At 38.1% G+C, this 20,298-nt stretch overlaps 2 protein-coding genes across 2 annotated transcripts; both read left to right on the forward strand.

The window, feature by feature from the left end:
• The first annotated feature begins 660 nt into the window (after positions 1-660).
• Positions 661-10,596, forward strand: LOC140356692 (DET1- and DDB1-associated protein 1-like). The gene is made up of 5 exons (XM_072441845.1): positions 661-997; positions 4,747-4,827; positions 4,914-4,965; positions 6,091-6,152; positions 9,939-10,596. Exons 1-5 carry the CDS (start codon positions 989-991, stop codon positions 10,041-10,043), a joined length of 309 nt encoding a protein of 102 aa, XP_072297946.1. The 5' UTR covers positions 661-988; the 3' UTR covers positions 10,044-10,596.
• Positions 10,597-12,973: 2,377 nt separating this feature from the next.
• On the forward strand, positions 12,974-16,470 carry LOC140355784 (THAP domain-containing protein 11-like). The gene is made up of 2 exons (XM_072440435.1): positions 12,974-13,184; positions 15,071-16,470. The coding sequence occupies exons 1-2, from the start codon at positions 13,007-13,009 to the stop codon at positions 15,304-15,306; spliced, it is 414 nt and encodes a 137-aa protein (XP_072296536.1). The 5' UTR covers positions 12,974-13,006; the 3' UTR covers positions 15,307-16,470.
• Positions 16,471-20,298: the final 3,828 nt, after the last annotated feature.

Below are 20,298 nucleotides of genomic sequence, written 5' to 3' on the forward strand. Positions count from 1 at the left end.
TATGAAAACATAGAGGTTTATGCCTTTTCACCTGTAACCCTCCTATGCCAAGAGTAAACGCCAGGTGTACTAGGACTTTGAGACTGGCTGAAGTTCTCATCTTAAATGCACTTTATCAATTACAATCTAGTGACAGATCATGGGCCGTATTTTTCCCCTGGAGGAGGCGTTAACGGGAGCCTTTTCCAAGGGGCTGGACTTGGCCGCTGGGGGCTGGAGTGGACTGAGCAGCTATGACACAAACTTGTCAGTTACTGTCAATAAAATAAAAAATAAAAAAATATTTAAAAATAAAATAAAAATAAAAATACAAAAAAAAAAATTAAAAAAATGAATAAATACAAATAAAAATCAATCATGCAACAGAAAGGAATGTAATATTCTACAATAATTATAACATTGATAATCCTTCATAATTGTACTATCCATTTTGGACACAATTTAAGAAGTTCCCGTTTCATAAAACGTATTCTAAAATCGTAAAAATACCTTAAAACCTAGTCTGGAGCGGTGTTGTTTTGACCGGCAGACACGCCACGCCCACCACATTTGCACTGGGGGATCCGTATATTACGCAACCACTTCTTACCCAATCACAACCCCTAATTTCCCATCTCCTCCACTGCTAACCAATCACGATCTTCATTTCGTAGAATGTGCCCGCCCCTCCACTGACGAACAACAAAGATGGACTGCGTATTCGCAGCAGCCAAAGGACGCTAAATTTAGTGAAGTTTTCTTAAAATATCTCCCTAGAAAACCGTACATTTAACTTGAATGGAGCTCTAGATTTATATTTTATCACACCTACTAATGGTTCAGGGGTTGTCTTCATCATAAAGCGCTTTGGATCTCGTAAACAACCCGGTTTATTGGCTACGACAAAAGACTGGCCAGGCTTCGCTAAACTAGCTGTTAGCTCTTACGCTAGCATTTCGGTTTCACCCTCATGGTGCTCGGATTATAAACTAAAAACACCGTGATCAACATGGACAAGGTAAGAAACTGTTATAGATTCATGCGCTTATGTTGTAAATAAGGAATATACCCATCTATAACCATGTATAAACGTCTAATGTTATTGGATGTACACGTTCTTACAATTAACGTGGAAGCTGATTAAATGGTTTCCAAGCGGATTTACTACTTTTAAACTGAGCTAACTAGTTGAATGCACTATAATATGATGTGTGCGTTCTCTTAATTGTATGACTTTGTTTCATAACACACAATACTATTGTAAATGATTTAACAAGGCCATTTACTTTAATACATTGTAGTAGTGCATATGGCAGGTTTTCATGTTCTTTCAAATGTTTGCATTGTTGGTGGCTTAGTCCCTGTTGTATACTCAATTATCATAGTTTTACATCAGTAAGTGCCAGTTTGTGAAGACATTTTGACAATAAAAATTGAAAATCACATAAAGGCAAGCCGAGTTCCAAAACAGAATCCATCAATCATCCTTAATGCAGGGACAATTTAGATGCAAACGACACAGTTCCAACAACCATTTAACAAAAATATGGTGTTATCGGGTATTATTTTTTGTCATATCATGAGTATTGTGTGATTTTATATGGAGTTTTGCTCTTGTTAACAACATAGTTCATAGGTAACGGTTGTGGAATTACCTCTAGTTATTAGTTATTTGAGCTGGGTATTGCAGTACCTCACAATATAATAACTTTGGTCCACTATACGATACGAGTTATAAGTATATTAAAATTATGTTTTGATTACATAGAATTACAAAGCGCACTAGAATTTCATTTTCACACTGTCCTCAATATCAGAATACAACTGTCCTATGATGAAGTCACATTTTCAGCTCCTCAGATTCAGCCTTGATGCAGAAGTCTGGAGGTTGAAAAGTGTAGAACTTGGCAATTTCAAATGACTTTATGTTGTTTAAGTGTGTATATGCATTTCTGTATCAATACACGTATTGCCAAGAAGTATGTCACGATATATCACAATATCAATATAAAAGCACAACTTTAACGGTTAAGGAGTTCTGACACAGTAGAACACTCTCGCATCTCGGAATTTCTACTTGGAAACTCAGGCAACATTTCAGAACCCAGAGTTTATCTGAGTCAGCCAATTCAACATGGCAGCGCCCTGCATGTCCAGTCTGTGAAGCTGCGCTTGTGCTGCTGCGCTTGTGCTGCAGTTGAACCGCTGCAGTAATAAATGCATTGTTGTGCTAATGTCCACACATCGCTAATGACAACCAAAGCAAAAGTTCACATTCAAATGTTGATTTATAAATTACAGATGTAATACCACTGTTCCGGTTGATAAATTAACTTGGATCCTTATTTTGGTTAATTTGAGCTTTTAAAGTAAATACACCAAAGCCACTTTCTTTACCTGTTCTGCCATCGCACCATTCCTGATTCCTGTGTCTACTGCTGGTAATATTGTTTTGACAAGAAACATTAGTTTATCACCACCCTTTAGTCTTTCTCAATTTGGTCACCTCTCAATTTCAGATTGTGAGAGGGGGGTCTCCACTTTAGGGAGAATAAAGACCAAGTCAAGGAATTCCCTGTCAACAAAGATGCAGGAGAACCTAATGCTCCTGGCAATTGAAGGTCCAAATAACCCTGATGACTATGAGGCTTCCTGTGTTCAATGGATGAAAAGGCCAACAAAAGTTGACGTGTCCAAATGATTTCAGTGTTATAATACTGCCTTCTTAATTCTGCGACGAGTTGGCCACTGTCCAGGGTGTACCCCGCCTAAGGCCCAAAGTCACTGGGATAGGCTCCAGTCACCCCCGACGCCAAAAGGGAACAAGCAGTAGAAAATGAATGAATGAATACTGCCTTCACCCATTAGCTAAAACTGTATCAATTTTCATTACATAACAAAATTGTGAAAACAATTGTGTATTATGATACAATGCTCACTGGTAATACATTTAAATGACTTTATGTTTATTTATCATTTCCATGATTCCATTAAGTTTTGGGCAGCTAATAATTAAATTTGGAAATAATGAAGGTACATTAAACTATCATTGTATCATTGTTAAAAGATTCTGGGGAGAGCACTGCATGGTACATTTACATGTGCTTGGATTATGGGCACAATTGTATCTGTCACCGATAATTATGGACAGATAATGACAAATGTCACAGTGATAACCTGATAATCAAATTTTCCACAGATAATTTGATTTGATATTATAAGCCGCATCCACACACACAGTCCCGGGGCCAAGGGCAGAGAGCGTGGAGAAGAAAAGTTTGCATTTAAGGGCTTCTTTTACGCTTTGGAGGAAAAATATGTCAGCAAAAGTACTTTGGACCCGCCCCACGGCACAGGAGGGGGACTACAAGCTTTTCACAATAAATCTGACAAGTAGTGGGGCATCGATATGGAAATGTTAGGTTGATAACAATGTTATAGGGAAAGCATGTACCGATAACCAATATTATTTAAACACTATTGTATTTTGTATGAAAGTTCTTTCTAAATTTAAGGATCAACTCTATTTTAAAACATATAGAACTAGTTAGAACCCTTCATATACCCTTCATTTGGGGAAAAGGAAGTTTGATCATTTATTTGGCACTGTGTATAGATATAGATATTATTTCTACTAAAATGTGCCTAAAGGCCTCTTTCCAGTCCGTGTGTCATCGTGATGCTCTGCCTCCTGTAACAGCAGCAGTGACAGTCTCTCCTCAGACTCTGTGATTACACAGAAAGAACTCTTCTCTACTTCTTTAAACATCTCACACTAAAGTTATTTGGAGTAAACATGTCTAAACTGATCGTTTAGGAGAAAAAATAGTCTGATTTGTCATGCTTATGTTTAATGATAAGTTTTGTCTGTCATTTCTAGGTCTTTTGACTCTGAATTTAAACTGGATTAAAGTTTACAGTCTATTCTGTTAGAATATCACAGGACTGATAGTGGTGCTTTTGGCTGATAGTTATATTACTCAATGACGTGAATATCAGCCGATACTGATCCTGAGCTGATACATGTCGGTGCTAGAATGGCTCATGCCAGATTGATATGCGTCTCACTTGAGTTCTTTGCATGAATCAATCTGGGAAGGCTCTTGCCGAAAGCCGATAAAAGGACATTAAAAGCAAAATACAAAATTGTGTTAAATCCAGTTTTCAGAAAAGCACATTCCTCTTTCTCATCCACAAATGTACAAAGTGCCATTGTGTGTATGTTTTTGAAAAACAAAATAGTCTGTATTTCTCCTCAAATCAGCCGAAATGCCGCAATTTTTGTTTTGTATTGTTATTTTGACTTCCGCCTAAACCACAATGCTGCTCTGAGATTGGTTCCAGTCCCGCCTTTGGACCTTTAATTCCATGTGATTGGCCCGTAAAACCACTGTGCAGATCAGTGGGAGCCTAACTAGATGGATTCTCAAGAGTTTGAACTCAACAACAAATATCGCAAGAATTCATCTTACTGGCACGGTTATATCAGTGCATTCCTACAATCAAGCCACCTGAAAGTTCCCCGATTCTGACTGAAAACACAAGGCATTCCTCATCATTAAATCTGAGCTAATTTAGGATTTTTGGAAATAAATACATCTGCCTCATTCATTTAAAAAAACAATTTTTTGCATTTCTGTCAGATATGACCTCAGACCTTTGTGTTATTGCGATATATATATTTTTTGCATTATCGATTATTGGAGTAGTCAATGTTGTGCAGCCCTGATTAAAATGAATAAAAATGATCTGGTTCCTGTTCCACAGGCAGACTTCTTAAGAGGGCTTCCAGTCTACAACAAAAACAACTTCAGCAGATTCCACGCCGACTCGGTTTGCAAGGCATCAGTAAGTTTCTTACAAGGAAGCTGTGAAAACTGATGATGCATGTTTAGTACAAAAAAGAAACCCAGAACATTTGTTGTCTATTACAGAACCGAAGGCCGTCAGTGTATCTTCCAACTCGAGAATACCCTTCAGAACAAAGTAAGTGTTTTCTAGCTTTAAAGAAGTATTAACCCTTGTGCTACCTTCAAAGATAGTGTGCAGGTTAATAAAATAGAGGCAGGGTTTCTCAGAAGAGTTGTCTTCGGTTCAATGTCGGCAAATGGTGTCGACTGGTTTTCTGCCCAGGGACAGCAGGGGGGACAACAGACACTTTCACCCCGAAAATATATATTTAACCATCACAGGGACTTACAAAGACATTCAATAAGGGGAAAATGTTACTTAGTTCGGCTTTAAAACTACTAGGAGCAACCGGACAGAGAGTATAGGCCCAATTTAATCATGAGCCATTTCAAAAGAGTAAATAGGTTCTTCATATTTGATTTTTTAACTTAAAGAATAGAAAAGTAACAGTGTTTACCCTAGTTTTACTGGTTTGGCAGGGGGAGTTGCGCCGCACGAATGCTACTGATCATTGAGATTAAATATTTTTTTTACTAGAGCGTCCTGGCCAAATGACAGCAGCACAAATCAAACAGTCCTTGAAGTGTTTTTTGAAAGGGCTAAATGAGTTTCACATTGATAGTATTATAGATTATATTATAATTATATTATAAGACACAGCACAAGTGAGTTTGATTCCCGACTCCGACAATTTACTGCATGTCCTCCCCTCTCTCATCCCCATTTCTCTCTGTACTTGTCTGTCAATCAAGCTCACAAAATTTAAAAATAAATAATGAAAAATGTAGGGGGTCTGGGCATTTATAAGTACTTATAGTTTGCTTCCTTTTATATTTCATATTCATGTTCATTTCATATTCAGGCCATAGCTGCATGAATGAGACTCAAGTACTCAAAGAAAGAAAATTAATTATCTAATTATTTTCTGCACAACTTAACTTCTGAAACACTGATACAATAAAATGCACTTTTCATCCACTCACTGCTTTACATTAGCCCATGTAACAAAACAAATAATGCTAAGAGCTTTATCTAAACGGTGACGTTTCACTTCCATGGTAATGCTGGTGACGCTGCTAGGAATGTGTTAGGAAAGTGAAGAATGAGTTTTGAGCACTGCAAAGAGTTCAGAATGAATTGCTTCTTTTAAAGCAGTAAAAAGAGATGTTGCTGTTGCTCTAACCGAGTGTCTTTTCTCAGTCATCGTCACAGAGAAGACAAACATCTTGTTGAGGTACCTCCACCAACAGTGGGACAAAAAGGTAAGGATTTCAAAGTCTACTGGTTGAAATGAGTTCTAAAGTTCTATTTGCACGGGATTAGTGTTGCATTGGGTATTTTGTGTACATTCAAACGGGACAAAGAAACTAATCTACAGATCTGAGCCCCAGTGCGAGTGTTTGGGACGAGCTGGAGAAGGCTTTGTGCAGTGGTCACTCTCTCATCATCAATACAAGATCAACTGGTGAAAAATAATGCACTGGATGGAAATAAATCTTATATTAAAGCCGCGGTAGCTGCGATGGTGGCTCTCGCCACCCGTGCGGCCTTCCACCGTGTTTTGATCGCGATTGCCCCAACACTGCATTCTCTTAGACTTTATTCTTTAGACTTTATTCTTTAGACTTTGTTCTTTAGACTTAGTTCTTTAAACCCCCTCCCTGTATTTCCGTCAGCTAGCAATAGAGACCCGCCGCTAATGCTGATGCTAACGCTAATGCTAAGACCACGGCACGGGAGGAAATGTTCCATCAAAATAAAAGAGGAAGGGGAAGTGAATCATTGCGCCCCTGCTGGCCAATTGTTAAAAGACACAATATCTGCAATGCACTTTTTCGTGGCGTCTTAAGGAGAATATAATCCATGAGTTTCAAACAAATCAGACAATGTTGAGTTTTTCACACAATGGGTAGGGGACGCTATAGAGTAAATTTGTTACATGGGTATTTATTTCCATCAGACCATAAAAACGCATTAGTGAGTCAAATATGAGCTCCGTAGATCAATTCCATTAGGCGTGACTGGAAAATCTGGAAATTAAGCCTTTTTTGAGGGCTGTAAGGAAAATCTATTTTTTTGAATATTTATTAAATTTCAACGTCTCTAAAGTGTTGTTTTGAGCTTGATTGGACAAAAAACCTAGGACAAGAACAATTTGGAAGAAAAAAAAAAGTCAAGCGCGGCGGTGCCACTTTGATTCAACATGGCTGACTTCCTGTTTATCATAGAGCGATGCTGCCAGGTGCGTTTTACTCGTCAAAGGTCAGAGATCAAAGGTAGCTCTATCACTGTCCCAAGTTTCATGTGCCTAGGCCAAAGATTTTACGTTTCATGTTTTTTCTTTTTTGAACTAGTCGCCACTGTTGCGACGGGCGTTCTCGCAACCTCCATTTTATTGGAGTTCGGACCGAGCCGATCGCGTCTATGTCCCCATGTGTGACATTCATCAATGTTCAGGGGGTCAAAAATGCCCGAGTTGTGGCAAAATGACCATGCAAGAAGAAGAATAAAAACCATGGCAAGAACAAAGACTCGTTCCATTCCATGGAATGGCTCGAGCCGATAAGAATAATAATAAGAAATTAAAGCTGCAAGCGGCAATGATCGGCCCACGCCGCCGCCGCCACGCCGCAAGAGGAGGGGGCGCTAACGCGCCCCAATGGTCCTTTTATTACATCTACTGTTGAATCTGTGACGCTGTCACATCTTCTCCCCTTTGTTTTACCATCAAAAAGCTATTTTATTTTGAATTCTTGGCAAAATGTGCGGCTTTGCCGCACAGAGACCGTGACTTTTTGAATAAAAATGTGGATACCTTTTGATGGTCCACCCCGGAAGATGAGTCTCACCAAATTTCAGGTTAATAGGGCTAAAGCCCTGGGAGGAGTTTGTGAAAGTCTAAAGTGTAAACATGTTCTGGCGATTTCCCCATTGGAATAACGTGGGAGGTTTTGGTCATCGCTACGGCAAAGCCATAACAATTATGACATGGGTCTCATTGACTTTTTTGATGGGGAGGCCAAAATTTTGTTGTGTGTCAAATTTCATATAATTTCGCAAAACTAAACATTTAACCTCCATATAAAATCTGTAGGGGGCGCTGTGGCGACAAATTAATTTATTTCACTTCAAGTAGGTTTAGGGCAAAGAGTTTAACAACTGATTCTAATTTGACTCAATTCGGACTTTATCTGCGCAAACGGCAGAAATGTTAAATTTGGGAGATTTCTGAAATTCTAGCTAAAGTTAAAGCTAAAGAGACCGTGAGAGGTATCAATGTAATTTGAATAACTTTTGATGTCCCACTCCTCAGTACCATTTTCACCAAATTTTAGCTTTTTAGAGCCAACGCCCTGGGAGGAGTTCGTAAAAGTACGACATTTGGAAAAACTCCCGAGTCATGCTTAGCCATTTTTGAACCAATATGGCCGACATTTGGTTGGGCGGACGGCGTTGCCGTAATAATATTTTTTACTTCTCTTGTCACCATCTACCTCTGCGCCAAATTTCATGATTCTACGATCAGATTTTTTTGGGGTCATTTCCTATCTCTCAAAGCATTTTTGGTACATTTGGGGGCGCTGACGCGCCAATTTTTTTTATTTTAGAAAAGGGAAATAGCCAGAATGTAGAGAGGCACGATTTTTAGAGGTGTGCAAATTTTTGTGACTTTTCGTCAATGTTCACAGGGTGAAAAATAGGGGGGTTGGTCCCGAGAAGAAAGAAGAATAATATTCCGATGCGAAAACAATGTTTCCCATTTTTCAAATATCATAAACTATACATTTTCGGAAAGTGCTCGCGCTTTCCTACCTCATGGTGTGGGTCCCTGGTCACTGACGGGCACTTTCGTTAATTTTGTGTTTTTGGCCCTCTATACAGTAATAATGTTCAATTTTTGCATTACATGCTTATATGCACGGAACATGCAAGAGATGGGGAATGTATTCGTCAGCTACTTAGCGCAAATGAGTGCTTTATAAGGGAAGCGTTCGTCATCCCAATGTAAAGTGCTCGTTTAGTGCCCACTTTTGCACGGGCTTCGCCCGTTTACAACGGTAATGTTCCATTTTCCTACTACTAATTAGTATGCACGGGGCGTGCGTGAGTGAAGGAGTGAGTTAGTGAGTGTTTGGAAGTGGGCGAGCACTTCACGCTCGATTTCGTGCGCACTACGTGCGCACTTTCGCAGCCGTGCTTTGCACGGCCTTACGAGATTAATAGGCCTCTCGCCAGCTTATGGCGCTCAGGCCTAACTAGGCAAGAACAAAGACTGGAATGGAATGGCTCGAGTCAAATATTGCTTATTGAAACTATGCCACAACGATTGTGTAAGATAAGATAAGATATTCCATTATTGTCCCACATGGGGAAATTTCATTGGTGCAACGCAGGTAGATACAGAAGAACAGATCACTTATAGGAAGTCTGTGCTGTAATCTCATTAGAATGTGACAGGCAGTGTATTTGAGGTTTGTTAAGTGTTACTAGGAGTGGGAGAGAGATCCATTTGGTGCGAGAATGTGCGCACATGAGAAGCACGATGGTTTTATTCTCAGTCTTTACATTTGGCACAGACATGGAAAGTTACGTCTTGCTCAAGCTCTGGAAAGTTGCCAGCGGTTGCTATTCTTTTAATCCATTGAGTCTGACACAGATCCATGCTGCTTCAGCTTCTATTTCCCTATCAGCAGTTGTATTTCTGGGTCACATCTTTACTGTAGTTTGTTTTGTGTTTTTTACTTCTTAATTTTTGGGGGATGGTAATGTTATTAATTTAGTTGAAATATTAACACAAAATGGACCATAGAGACATTTACCTCTTATTTACCACTAAAACAGGCCAAAACACAGACATGAGCATTTGTACAGGACTAAAACCACCTGAGGATATGAGAGTTTGTTCAAATACAGCAGGTCAAATTTGAGAGAATTCTTCAGAGTCATGGATGATTTAGCTCAGGACTAGAATCACAAACGTCGAGGTCGCAACGTAAAACTACTTGACACGTAAAATGTTCTAAAACTCTATTTAATTTCTCTTCCAGAATCCAGCCAAGAAACGGGAGCAGGAGCTGGCAGAGGGCGAGAACACGGCGCCTCCCCGTAAAATGGCACGCACAGACAGTCGAGAGCTAGGCGAGGATTCATGAACTGAGCTGACATGAGGCTGACCCACAATGCACCAGTGCCGGAGCGCTGCTAAAAGCACACGGAAGCACAGCCCTCTATCACAGAATTTCAGCGTTACTATGGTGACCTTTGGGTTTTTCAATCGCAAAATCTCTTTACTGTCACACGTCAAACATGGGCAATTTTATGCACTCTTGATTTTTTTATTTCACATTTTCTTCACTTGCATTGTGTAAAACTGGTGCACTGATTGAAATGTAATAGTTTTGTAAACGGAAATGAAACTGCCACACATACTGCATTTAAGTCACAGTGACAGAATTCACACTGGGAGGGAAAGGTGTCTTGCCCAAGGACACAACAGCAGTGCAAAACCCAGGGGAGCACTATGAAGACATGAGCTGAGCAGGCAGTGTTTTTTGTACATTTTTGCGTTATGTAAAATTGTGTTTGATAAGTGGAATTAGTTTGTGTTGAGGCCATTTCAAAATAAGAAATTGTGGTTTAGTTTTACAGTTAAATTGTATCTGACCGTGGTGTACAGTTCATGTAAAAATGTTATATTTTGTCATATTGCCTTAAGAGTAAGACATGTGATTATTATCTTTTTTTAATGTGTTTTTGGTTTACAATATTGTTTCGATAGAAGAAGCAAAAGGATGTTGCCGTCGTGGCTTTGAAGGGCAAGTCAACAAGCCAAATTTCAATATGAAATATTTTGTAAGATAAGAAAATGCAGAGAAACTAAATTAAATCATAACAAAACAGTAAAAGGGTACTTGACATTGTATATTGCTTTAAATTACTTTCTCAATAATATTTGTCTGTCTTCAAAATTAAAGTCTACCGTGCACAAAAATGTCTTCTCTTTTAGAATGAATTTGTGCTTCAGTTTTTGTATTTGGAGAAAAAAAGGCTAAAATGTCCTGTGGTGTGGCTTTCTTCCAAATGAAAGAGTCACTTGTGTCAGTTATACATTCTTTAATAAAACTACATGTTTATTTACTTTATATCCAAAAAAGATATAAGAAGTTTGATACTGTAATGAAAAGTCACATGTTTAAAAAGACAGAAGGAGCTCATGTGTTATTTATACAGGGTTTTAACTCTTATGTTTCTAAAATACTACTTTGAACATGCACCGGTTTGATGTCCTGCTGTGTGTAATTCTTAATAGATATCCTTTAAAGTGGCACGGATACATACATTATTTAATGCTACAGACATATTAGATGATTTCTGATTAGTTTTTCTAAATGGCATTTGTGTTATTTCCACAACGTCATCAGGACGGAAACAAGGGGTCAAAGGTCAAGTACCCAAAAACAATACGCTTGTGATTTCTATTTTGTTATATTGATTTTTTTTTTCTTCTCTCAATCCAAATGATTTTTGTTATTTATTTGTCTTACTTTTTGCATTGAATTTGTTCTTCTAAATTTCAAATACCATTAACGTTGGCTGTGTTCTCTTGCCCTTCTGCTCCACTTTAAGTCATAGGAGTATTTTTATTTTTCCCAGCCCGTGCAGAAGCTGTAGCCTTTATGTTAAGCTCGACATTTTCTATTGGCTGCACAGTTTCCACACACTTTTAAACGTTAGCAAACCTCTCCACACAGCTCCAAACGTGTATGTATATTGTAAATGTGTACAGTAGCTTTTGGACAGGTTCAAATTCAGGGCTTGTTCTCATCTCGTCTTCCCAACTCCAATAAGACTGTCCTGTGAAAACCAAAGCTCCATCTGAAACGTATCAAGAGCATTTTCCACATTATGATTTTTACAGGTTGTTCAAAAGCATGTTTCGTTATCTCAATAAAAGAAATGTTGGGTTTTAGTTCATGTTTTAATCAGTTTAATAGTTTTGAAGTTAACGGGTCATTTTATTTTTTGTCTCGCGCATGTTATTTTTAAAGATTAGAGCTTTTCATGAGAAACTGGAATTAACTTCAGAATGTCGCAAAATATGACAAAATATCTGATAAATAATAACCACTGTGATACATGTGAGTGAGATCAGAGTCTGGTTTGAAGATATCTACAACTGTATTTTGCATGATTTGGTTATTAAATAGGCAGTGCTGGGAAGAATACTTGAAAATATATTTAGTTATGTCAGTATTTTAGTCCAAGTACTGTATTCTGAATCAGGACCTGGGATTAAAACAGCTTTATGTTTGTCACATTCATTTATCACTGTTTAGAGAAGGGGAAATGCGTGTTTTTCCCACACTAACGTCCGTTTGTTGAATTACATAATCAAATATTGTTCCTCAAAATTAGTATGCTGAATATATTTTTTTCAGTACATGTATTTAGTGACTTCCCAATGCTACGAATTACAAATGTTTTTGATTCCTACAGAAAAAGGCCTCCATCCTACGTACTTAATAGAAAGAAAAACTAACTGATTTTTCACTGTGGCAAATTCACAAATGTTGCTTTAAAGACTTCAAACCTGTAACTTTTGGATCTGAACATTAACACATATTATAGTCTACGTCGTCATTGTTAGTCACTGGCAGCAGTTTTAATTTGGCTCTGTTGCCATAGCAATTGACACTTTAACCTCGTGCTCTCTCTGGGTGGATGATCCACAGCCTCCCCCTCCCTCCACAACATGAACACGTGTTTTAATGTGTTTGTTTGTTTGTTTGTTTGAATTTGTTGTTTTATGTCACTATCTTTGAGGCTGGCACATGGGTTAAAACGTATTCAATGTTTTGCTTAAAATATGAACCACCTTAGTTTTTATTTTTATTTTCTCACAGAGAATAGAAACTTTGTCCCCGTTTATGATCCATGTAATTACAGCTATTATCAATAAAGCGGTTCAAGTTGAGATAGACGCGGCCGTCATCCGGCCCGGCCCCGGCCCCGGCCCCGGCCCCGGCTCCGGTAATGGCTGTGACGCGCCCGGACGCGCCGCAGCGATGACGCGCTTCTTCCTTCTCCCGGGGCCATATTGAGGACGGAAGCCGCGATGCCGTCCGTGTGCTGCGCGGTGGGCTGTAAGAACAACAAGTCTCAGAAGAACGGGATCATTTTTTACAACATCCCCAAAGACCCGGAGCGACGGGACAGATGGATCGCCGCCATCGCGAGGGAAAACTGGACCCCGAACAACAACACCAGGCTGTGCAGCGAGCACTTTGTGTCCGGTAAGAGGGGGGACCGTGCGGAGCGCAACAGAGGTGCAGGAGGGCAGGGGGGATAGGGGGACATGGGGAGCAGGGAGTCGTGGGACAGGGGAGCAGGGACACAGGGGAGCAGGGGCGCAGGGGAGCAGGGCACAGGGGAGCAGGGGCAAAGGGGTACAGGTGCACAGGGGAGCAGGGGCAAAGGGGCACAGGGGGAATGGGTAGCAGGGGGGCAGAGGGATGGGGGAACAGGGAGCAGGGGGACATGGGGAGCAGGGAGTAGAGGGACAGGGGAGCAGGGACACAGGGGAGCAGGGGCACAGGGGAGCAGGTGCACAGGGGAGCAGGGGCAAAGGGGCAAAGGGGCACAGGGATACAGGGGTACAGGTGCACAGGGGAGCAGGGGCACAGGGAGAATGGGTAGCAGGGGGGCAGAGGGATGGGGGAACAGGGGAGTAGGGGACAGGGGAGCAAGGGCACAGGGGGACAGGGGAGTAGGGGCACAGGGGAAGTGAACAGTAAAAGTAAAGCGGACCTTGTGTGTCATCACCATTCAGACCGTTGTGATCCACGAGACAGACGACTTTCTACAGGCACAGAGAGCTGAGCTGGATGTTCATTGGCTTTAGATTTATGGAAAAAAAAGAACTGTTGCCATAGCAATAATTTTATATCTTCTTCTATCTTTTGAACAATGGAAAGCCTTAGAAACAGCTTCCAAAACAGGAAAAGACATGTGACTGTCCCATTGATAAGAACTGAAACTGATGAACTCTCACTTTTTCCAACAAAAATGTATCACTTTGCAGTGACATTACACTGCGTGGGAACTGCATGTCTATGGAGAAAAGTTCCACAGTTACCATGGCGACACAACAGTTTAGATGATCTAAAACAAGTAAATCTCATGGATATATACAAAATGGACTTGACTTGTGGTCAGTCTGAGTGTTCATAGTCTGGTTTAGATGAGTGTAACTGAAAGTGTGACTGAAAGTGACTGTAATGTTACTTGAAACAAAGTGGATTGTTTAACAGCGGCACAAATGAACTCTTTTTATGGTCGGATTGTGTTCAAGCAAAGCTCAGATTTAAGTCTCACTTGAGTCACAAAGCTTCAGACGGAGCAGTGCTTCCCGTTAGCTTCATGTATCGTTTTAGGCCTGGATATTTATGGTAAATACATTTGGTAGTTTAAAGATGCACTATGTAACTTTTCTGATAGGGTCCACCACCTGGCTGTCTGAGATGTTATTTGTGGGTTTCAGCTTTCTCTTGGCCTGCAGGCAACATTGTGAAGACTTTTTTTCCCCATTTCAAATCACATAATGTTTTGTTTTACTTTTTTTTTAAAAATTGCTATGACAACAGTCCTAATTTTATTTTTCATTCTTCTGAAACCCATCGATTGCTTTGCTCATTGTGTTCCACAGAAAATCTAGAATTTATAAAAGCAGATTCCTGGTGGCAGGCACACCACATGCAAGTTTCCATGGAGATTGAAAGTTATGAAACAGACCCACTTTATGCAATTCTTTGGAATATTTGGGGCAAAGTAGGTGGCAGAACCTTCACCAGAAACGTTACATGTCAGGTCTATGGAGAGCAAATAGTTTATATACATTTTTAGTGCAATAAAACCACCTGCAGTGCCTTTATTTGGTTCTAGTGTTTAGAAATATTACTTTAAATTACTTTGCTATTGTGAAAATGACACTTCTGTTTATTTCTGCTGACAGAGACGACTTTGGACTTTGTGCCAGTTTTTGTTTCATGTGGACGGGTCCAGTAATTACAAACTAATTACAGCACTAGTGTAGAGTCAAACATTTGATCCGTATACAGACAAAATGATTGTTACGCTGTTATAAATGGTCAGAGTGACGTCCTTCGTTCTTTTTCCGCAGGCAAGAAAAGTGAAAACCAATTCGACCCCGACTACGTCCCGAGTTTGTTTCCGTCTCAGTCCTCGGAGCAACAACAGAAAATCGTCAACAGCTTTGAGAGATTTCGGCGGCAGTGGGCCAAGAGGAAGAGGCGCGATCATGCCGAAAACGTGAACAGTATGGAGCACAACTACTGCAAGCCTCCTCCAAAAACTGTGTGCAAGAGCGCCATCACCAAGATCTTTGTGCCAAAATGAACAAGTCGTCTTTTCATCTCGCGTGACACAACAAAATGATATGGCTGGATGTGACATTTTCGCTGCTTTTTGGTGACTTGGATCGAAATGAACCTGGAGGGGAGGGTGCAATGACAAAAGATTATGTATTTTTTTTAATTATTCAGATGCTTTTATTGGCAATCCATGTGAAATGTGCTGAAATGTGCCTTTAAATGTGGTTCAAGTATCAGACAAAACATGAATGAACTGCACAATTTACTATATCTCTTTATTATTTGAATGATTACCCTGCACCTTTTCTTTTTTTAAAGATGTCTCCAACCTGGACCTGTACTTGCGCTTTTATTTTTGCCTGTTTGGTGTTGTTTTGTTTGTCTGCCTTAAAATCAAAGCTTGAATGAGGCCTGTGTGAAGGTATTTCAAATGATAACCGGCTCAAACTCCAATATATTTGTATTTGTATTTAATATTTCATGTATTCAGATTTATTTTGCTGTTTTTTTATTTTGTGTCAAGGGCTCGTCGTGATCTGGAACATGTTGAATCTACAACAGCCCACCACGAGGTTGCAGAAGTGCATTTCCCATTCATTTTTCCCTATAAACTAAATTATATTAAATGAATTATGAATACTTAGATCAAGAGGGTTTAACTTCCGTCTGAAAGTCATTTTTGTTCTGATGGAAATGGGTTCCTGCAGCGTGTGGTGAGGACAGTGCGGTGAAAACGTTAAGCAGGAGAAGGAATGGTTTGAAAGAGTGATTGTAAAGAAAGTAAACCATTCTTTAAAGAGGAATGAAGGTCTGATATGCAACCTCCCCTCAGTCTAGAAGCGCATCATAAAACCCTAGCAGAGATCAAATCAGTCAAATGTTAATGAGGCACTCGACAGCTCTGAGGCGGAGAAGGCTCAAGCGGTGAAAGTGAAACTGACAGACCAATCAGAGCTCAGAAGAATAGAAACGCTGCTGCTCAAACTAGTGCAGTCGGGCTGAAAATGACTTGAGGATGGAAGTCAAACGTCTTGAACTTATTGTATTAGAATTTTTCCAAAAGTCTAAAAATGTATGAAAAATGTATTTCTGGAATTGCAACTGACTTCAAAGTGGACGGGACTGTTGGGCTCCATTTGTCCTGCTGTTGTTGCTGACAACCAATATTTACTGATGTCGATTTTTTTTAATCTATTGGAAATTGAAGTAAAATTCACAAAATAACTTTTCTTTGCAAAAATAATTGCAAACTTATTTCTTTTAAAAATATAATACAATTTGATGTTCTTGAGTGTAAACATGCAGCCATCTCTTTTTATTTATATTTCTCCATTAGAAATAGAAATATTATTATTAGGCTTAAATCACTTTATACAGGCTACAAACAAGTACTTCTATAACAGATCATTCAGGATTTGTATTTCTTTCTCCAGTTTTAAAGACTTTGGATGTTGTGCCTTTGCAGTGTAGAAAATATGGCACAAACATGTGTCATTTGTTTTCTAAATATCAGTTGATGAAACTTCTGTGTGATGTGCTCGTTCTCTCTGCTCTTGTTCAAGACAAAGTTGAACTAAAATAAAATATTGATCCTTTGTATACTTTGTTACAAATAGTTTATTTTGAAGACAACCTTCATACATAGTTCAATAAATAGATATAATAGACAGAATATGGGTAAAGTTGGACAACATATTTGACCGTTTTTATTTTATAATCCTTGCACTTCTACGACTTAAAATTACTTATTGCATACTAATCAATGATACGTGCAGAATTTTTATTTATTATGGATATGTGGCCTTATAATGTGGCAAATGATTATATAAAAGTGGAAGTCCAATGACAGCTTTCAAATGTTAATAAGGCTAGAAGTTTTTACAAACAAATAGATTTAAAAATTTTGACTGAAATATAATAGTACTAAGCCGGTATTTATCAATAAAACCTGCCAAATAATCTGAAAATTCCCTTTGTTCTGTTTGTTATTATGGTGCCAAATATCTGAATAGGAAGCAACATTTTGTGTGTTTTTTTCTGATATTTTCTTTCTCTCATTTAAAGTAGACATGTAGAGATTTTTAAAAATGTATCACATTCAACTAAACTAAACTAAACTATTTATAGCAGAGCATGGCATATGAACAAAAGGATTCACAAAAGCTGATAAACACAGAAATAAATCAAAGCACTTTTTAAACGATGGGTTCAAGTGTGTTTAATTGCATCGTCCCAGTACATTCAGTCACCAATTCATGTAGTAAAATAATTCAATAGAAAAAAACTCAAAAGTTAAGAAAAATAGATTATTTTCGTGGTCACAGTGCGTATATATTTGGACCTATTGCAGAAGAATTAAAATGGCTTCCTAAAAGTGCAAGATAAAGAGTAGAAGATGGACAGAAGTGCATGCAGAGGACACATGCACCCAACACACCTCAGACATTAGCCTCGGAGCGCAACCGTCAAATCCTGCTGTCTTTGTTTCAAAACTTATATTTGTCAATGTCAAAGTATGAGAAAAAAATATAGTTGATTGACAAGGAAATGTTAAATTTAAGGCAATTGTTTAGTTTGAGGAAATATGGCCATGTGGTTGTCAAGTGCTACGATATCAATATTTTGGCAATGTTTTAACACAATGTTTTAACACAAGGTTTTAACACAATGTTTTAACACAAGGTTTTAACACAATGTTTTAACACAATGTTTTAACACAAGGTTTTAACACAATGTTTTAACAAAATGTTTTAACACAAGGTTTTAACACAATGTTTTAACAAAATGTTTTAACACAAGGTTTTAACACAAGGTTTTAACACAATATTTTAACACAAGGTTTTAACACAATGTTTTAACAAAAAATTTTAACACAATGTTTTAACACAATGTTTTAACACAATGTTTTAACACAATGTTTTAACACAATGTTTTAACACAAGGTTTTAACACAATGTTTTAACAAAATGTTTTAACACAAGGTTTTAACACAAGGTTTTAACACAATGTTTTAACACAATGTTTTAACACAAGGTTTTAACACAATGTTTTAACAAAACATTTTAACACAATGTTTTAACACAATGTTTTAACAAAATGTTTTAACACAATGTTTTAACACAAGGTTTTAACACAATGTTTTAACACAATGTTTTAACACAAGGTTTTAACACAATGTTTTAACAAAACATTTTAACACAATGTTTTAACACAATGTTTTAACACAATGTTTTAACACAATTTTTTAACACAATGTTTTAACACAATTTTTTAACACAATGTTTTAACACAATGTTTTAACACAATGTTTTAACACAATGTTTTCAGTTATCGGTATCTTCAAACTAAAAAGTATCAATCGTATTACTTTCTCTACAACAAAACAAAGACAAAACTTTAATTAAATGAAGGCTAATTGTTGACTTAATAAGGAAAATCTGTCTGAGCTTGGTGTTTTTGCTAAATATTTTGTCTGTTGCAATATATATAATTTTGTAAGCTAATATTGAACTAGCACTACTTTTGTGACGAATTGTGTAGCTCAAGTCTGGCAAATTCTCCCAAATAAAATGTTCTGTTATTACAATTTTCAGATGTAATTCTCTTTCGCAAAAGAGCTTCCTGTCACGTAACTCATGAGCAAAGACTTCAATCTCAGAACACAGTAAATATGAGTCTATTATGTATGAGGACGAGGATCATCGCAGACAAAGTGATATTTGACAGTGAAACTTTACAAAATTATATTCATACCTGAAAGATAGAAAAAAGGGGGAGGGATGTGTGATTTCCTGATAACTGCACGTGTCCAGAAACTAAAAAAAACTGAAATATAAACTGTTTTACTAACAATTGCAAAACAGAAACAGAGCTGAGCTGAATAAAGTCTGACTTCAGATGTAAAATGGCTCATTTTGATTGTGAGCGAACAGATATTGATAATGAGAAACAGTAACTTGTAACTACTTTCAAACTGTGCACTATTTGGGACTAAAGTAACAGAACATGGAATAAACATGTTTTAAAGAGTAACACAAGTTAAAGGAGACATAGTGTGCTTTTTTCAAAGTAGATTATCATTTTACATTTCGTTCATTGTAAACCGCAATATTGATCCAAAACATCTAAGTAATATAAACTGTTCAAAACTGCAGAAGTGAGAAGACTTCATAGTGACATTTCTACGTAACAAACGGCAGATTGTCATTTTTATATTAAGCCAATGTTCCGCTTGGAGTCTTAATTTTTCAGATAATCACAACTAAGTACAAGGATGTGGGCAGGGATAGAGGGTAGGTGAAAACAGGTATTTTCACTTTTCTCAAGTTTCAGTGGCAGTGACAATGCAGGATTCAGGATACAGGACTTAAACATGCATGAATCAAACAAAAATACTTAGTTGAGTAAATGATGAGGAAACACTGTTATAACCAGGTTAAAAACTCATTCAACTTGAGGTTACATAATGTGTCTTCTTTACGTGATCCTGCTCCTGAACCTCAAAAAACTAAACGTATCTTCATCAAATATAATAATGTAGATAAAGAAACTCTTTTCATACAGCAGAAAGCTTGGAATGTGACAGTTATGCTTCGAGGCTAACACATGTAAAACAATCCCGTTTTTTTACATAAAAACATGATAAAAACCGTGACATTCGTGGTTTGAAAAGCCTGCAGGGAGCTGGCATCATGCAGCGTTCAGACTCAAACACTTTTAGCACATATACTTTCTGTAACTGTACACGTGAGAGATCGGGTTAGGGAACAGAGCAGGAGATGGGGAAGAGTACATGTGAGTTCCCTTGCAATAATCATCTAAAACTCAAGTTTGCAGGGAGAAGGGATGTTTTGACAGAAGAGTGAAGGAGGCAACATTTTTACGAATGAAACACTCTTCTTTAAGTAAAAATGGTGCTCAACAATAACCTGGCTCACGCTGGATGAATTCTCTCAATATTTGTTTCCAAAAACTCTTGAGAATCCAAGTGTAGAATTTTAGTTTGGGCAGAAGTCAA

The sequence above is a fragment of the Eucyclogobius newberryi genome, unplaced genomic scaffold (assembly GCF_026437365.1).
Source record: "Eucyclogobius newberryi isolate DKJ021-1_F unplaced genomic scaffold, fEucNew1.0.hap1 SCAF_12, whole genome shotgun sequence".
NCBI lineage: Eukaryota > Metazoa > Chordata > Actinopteri > Gobiiformes > Gobiidae > Eucyclogobius > Eucyclogobius newberryi.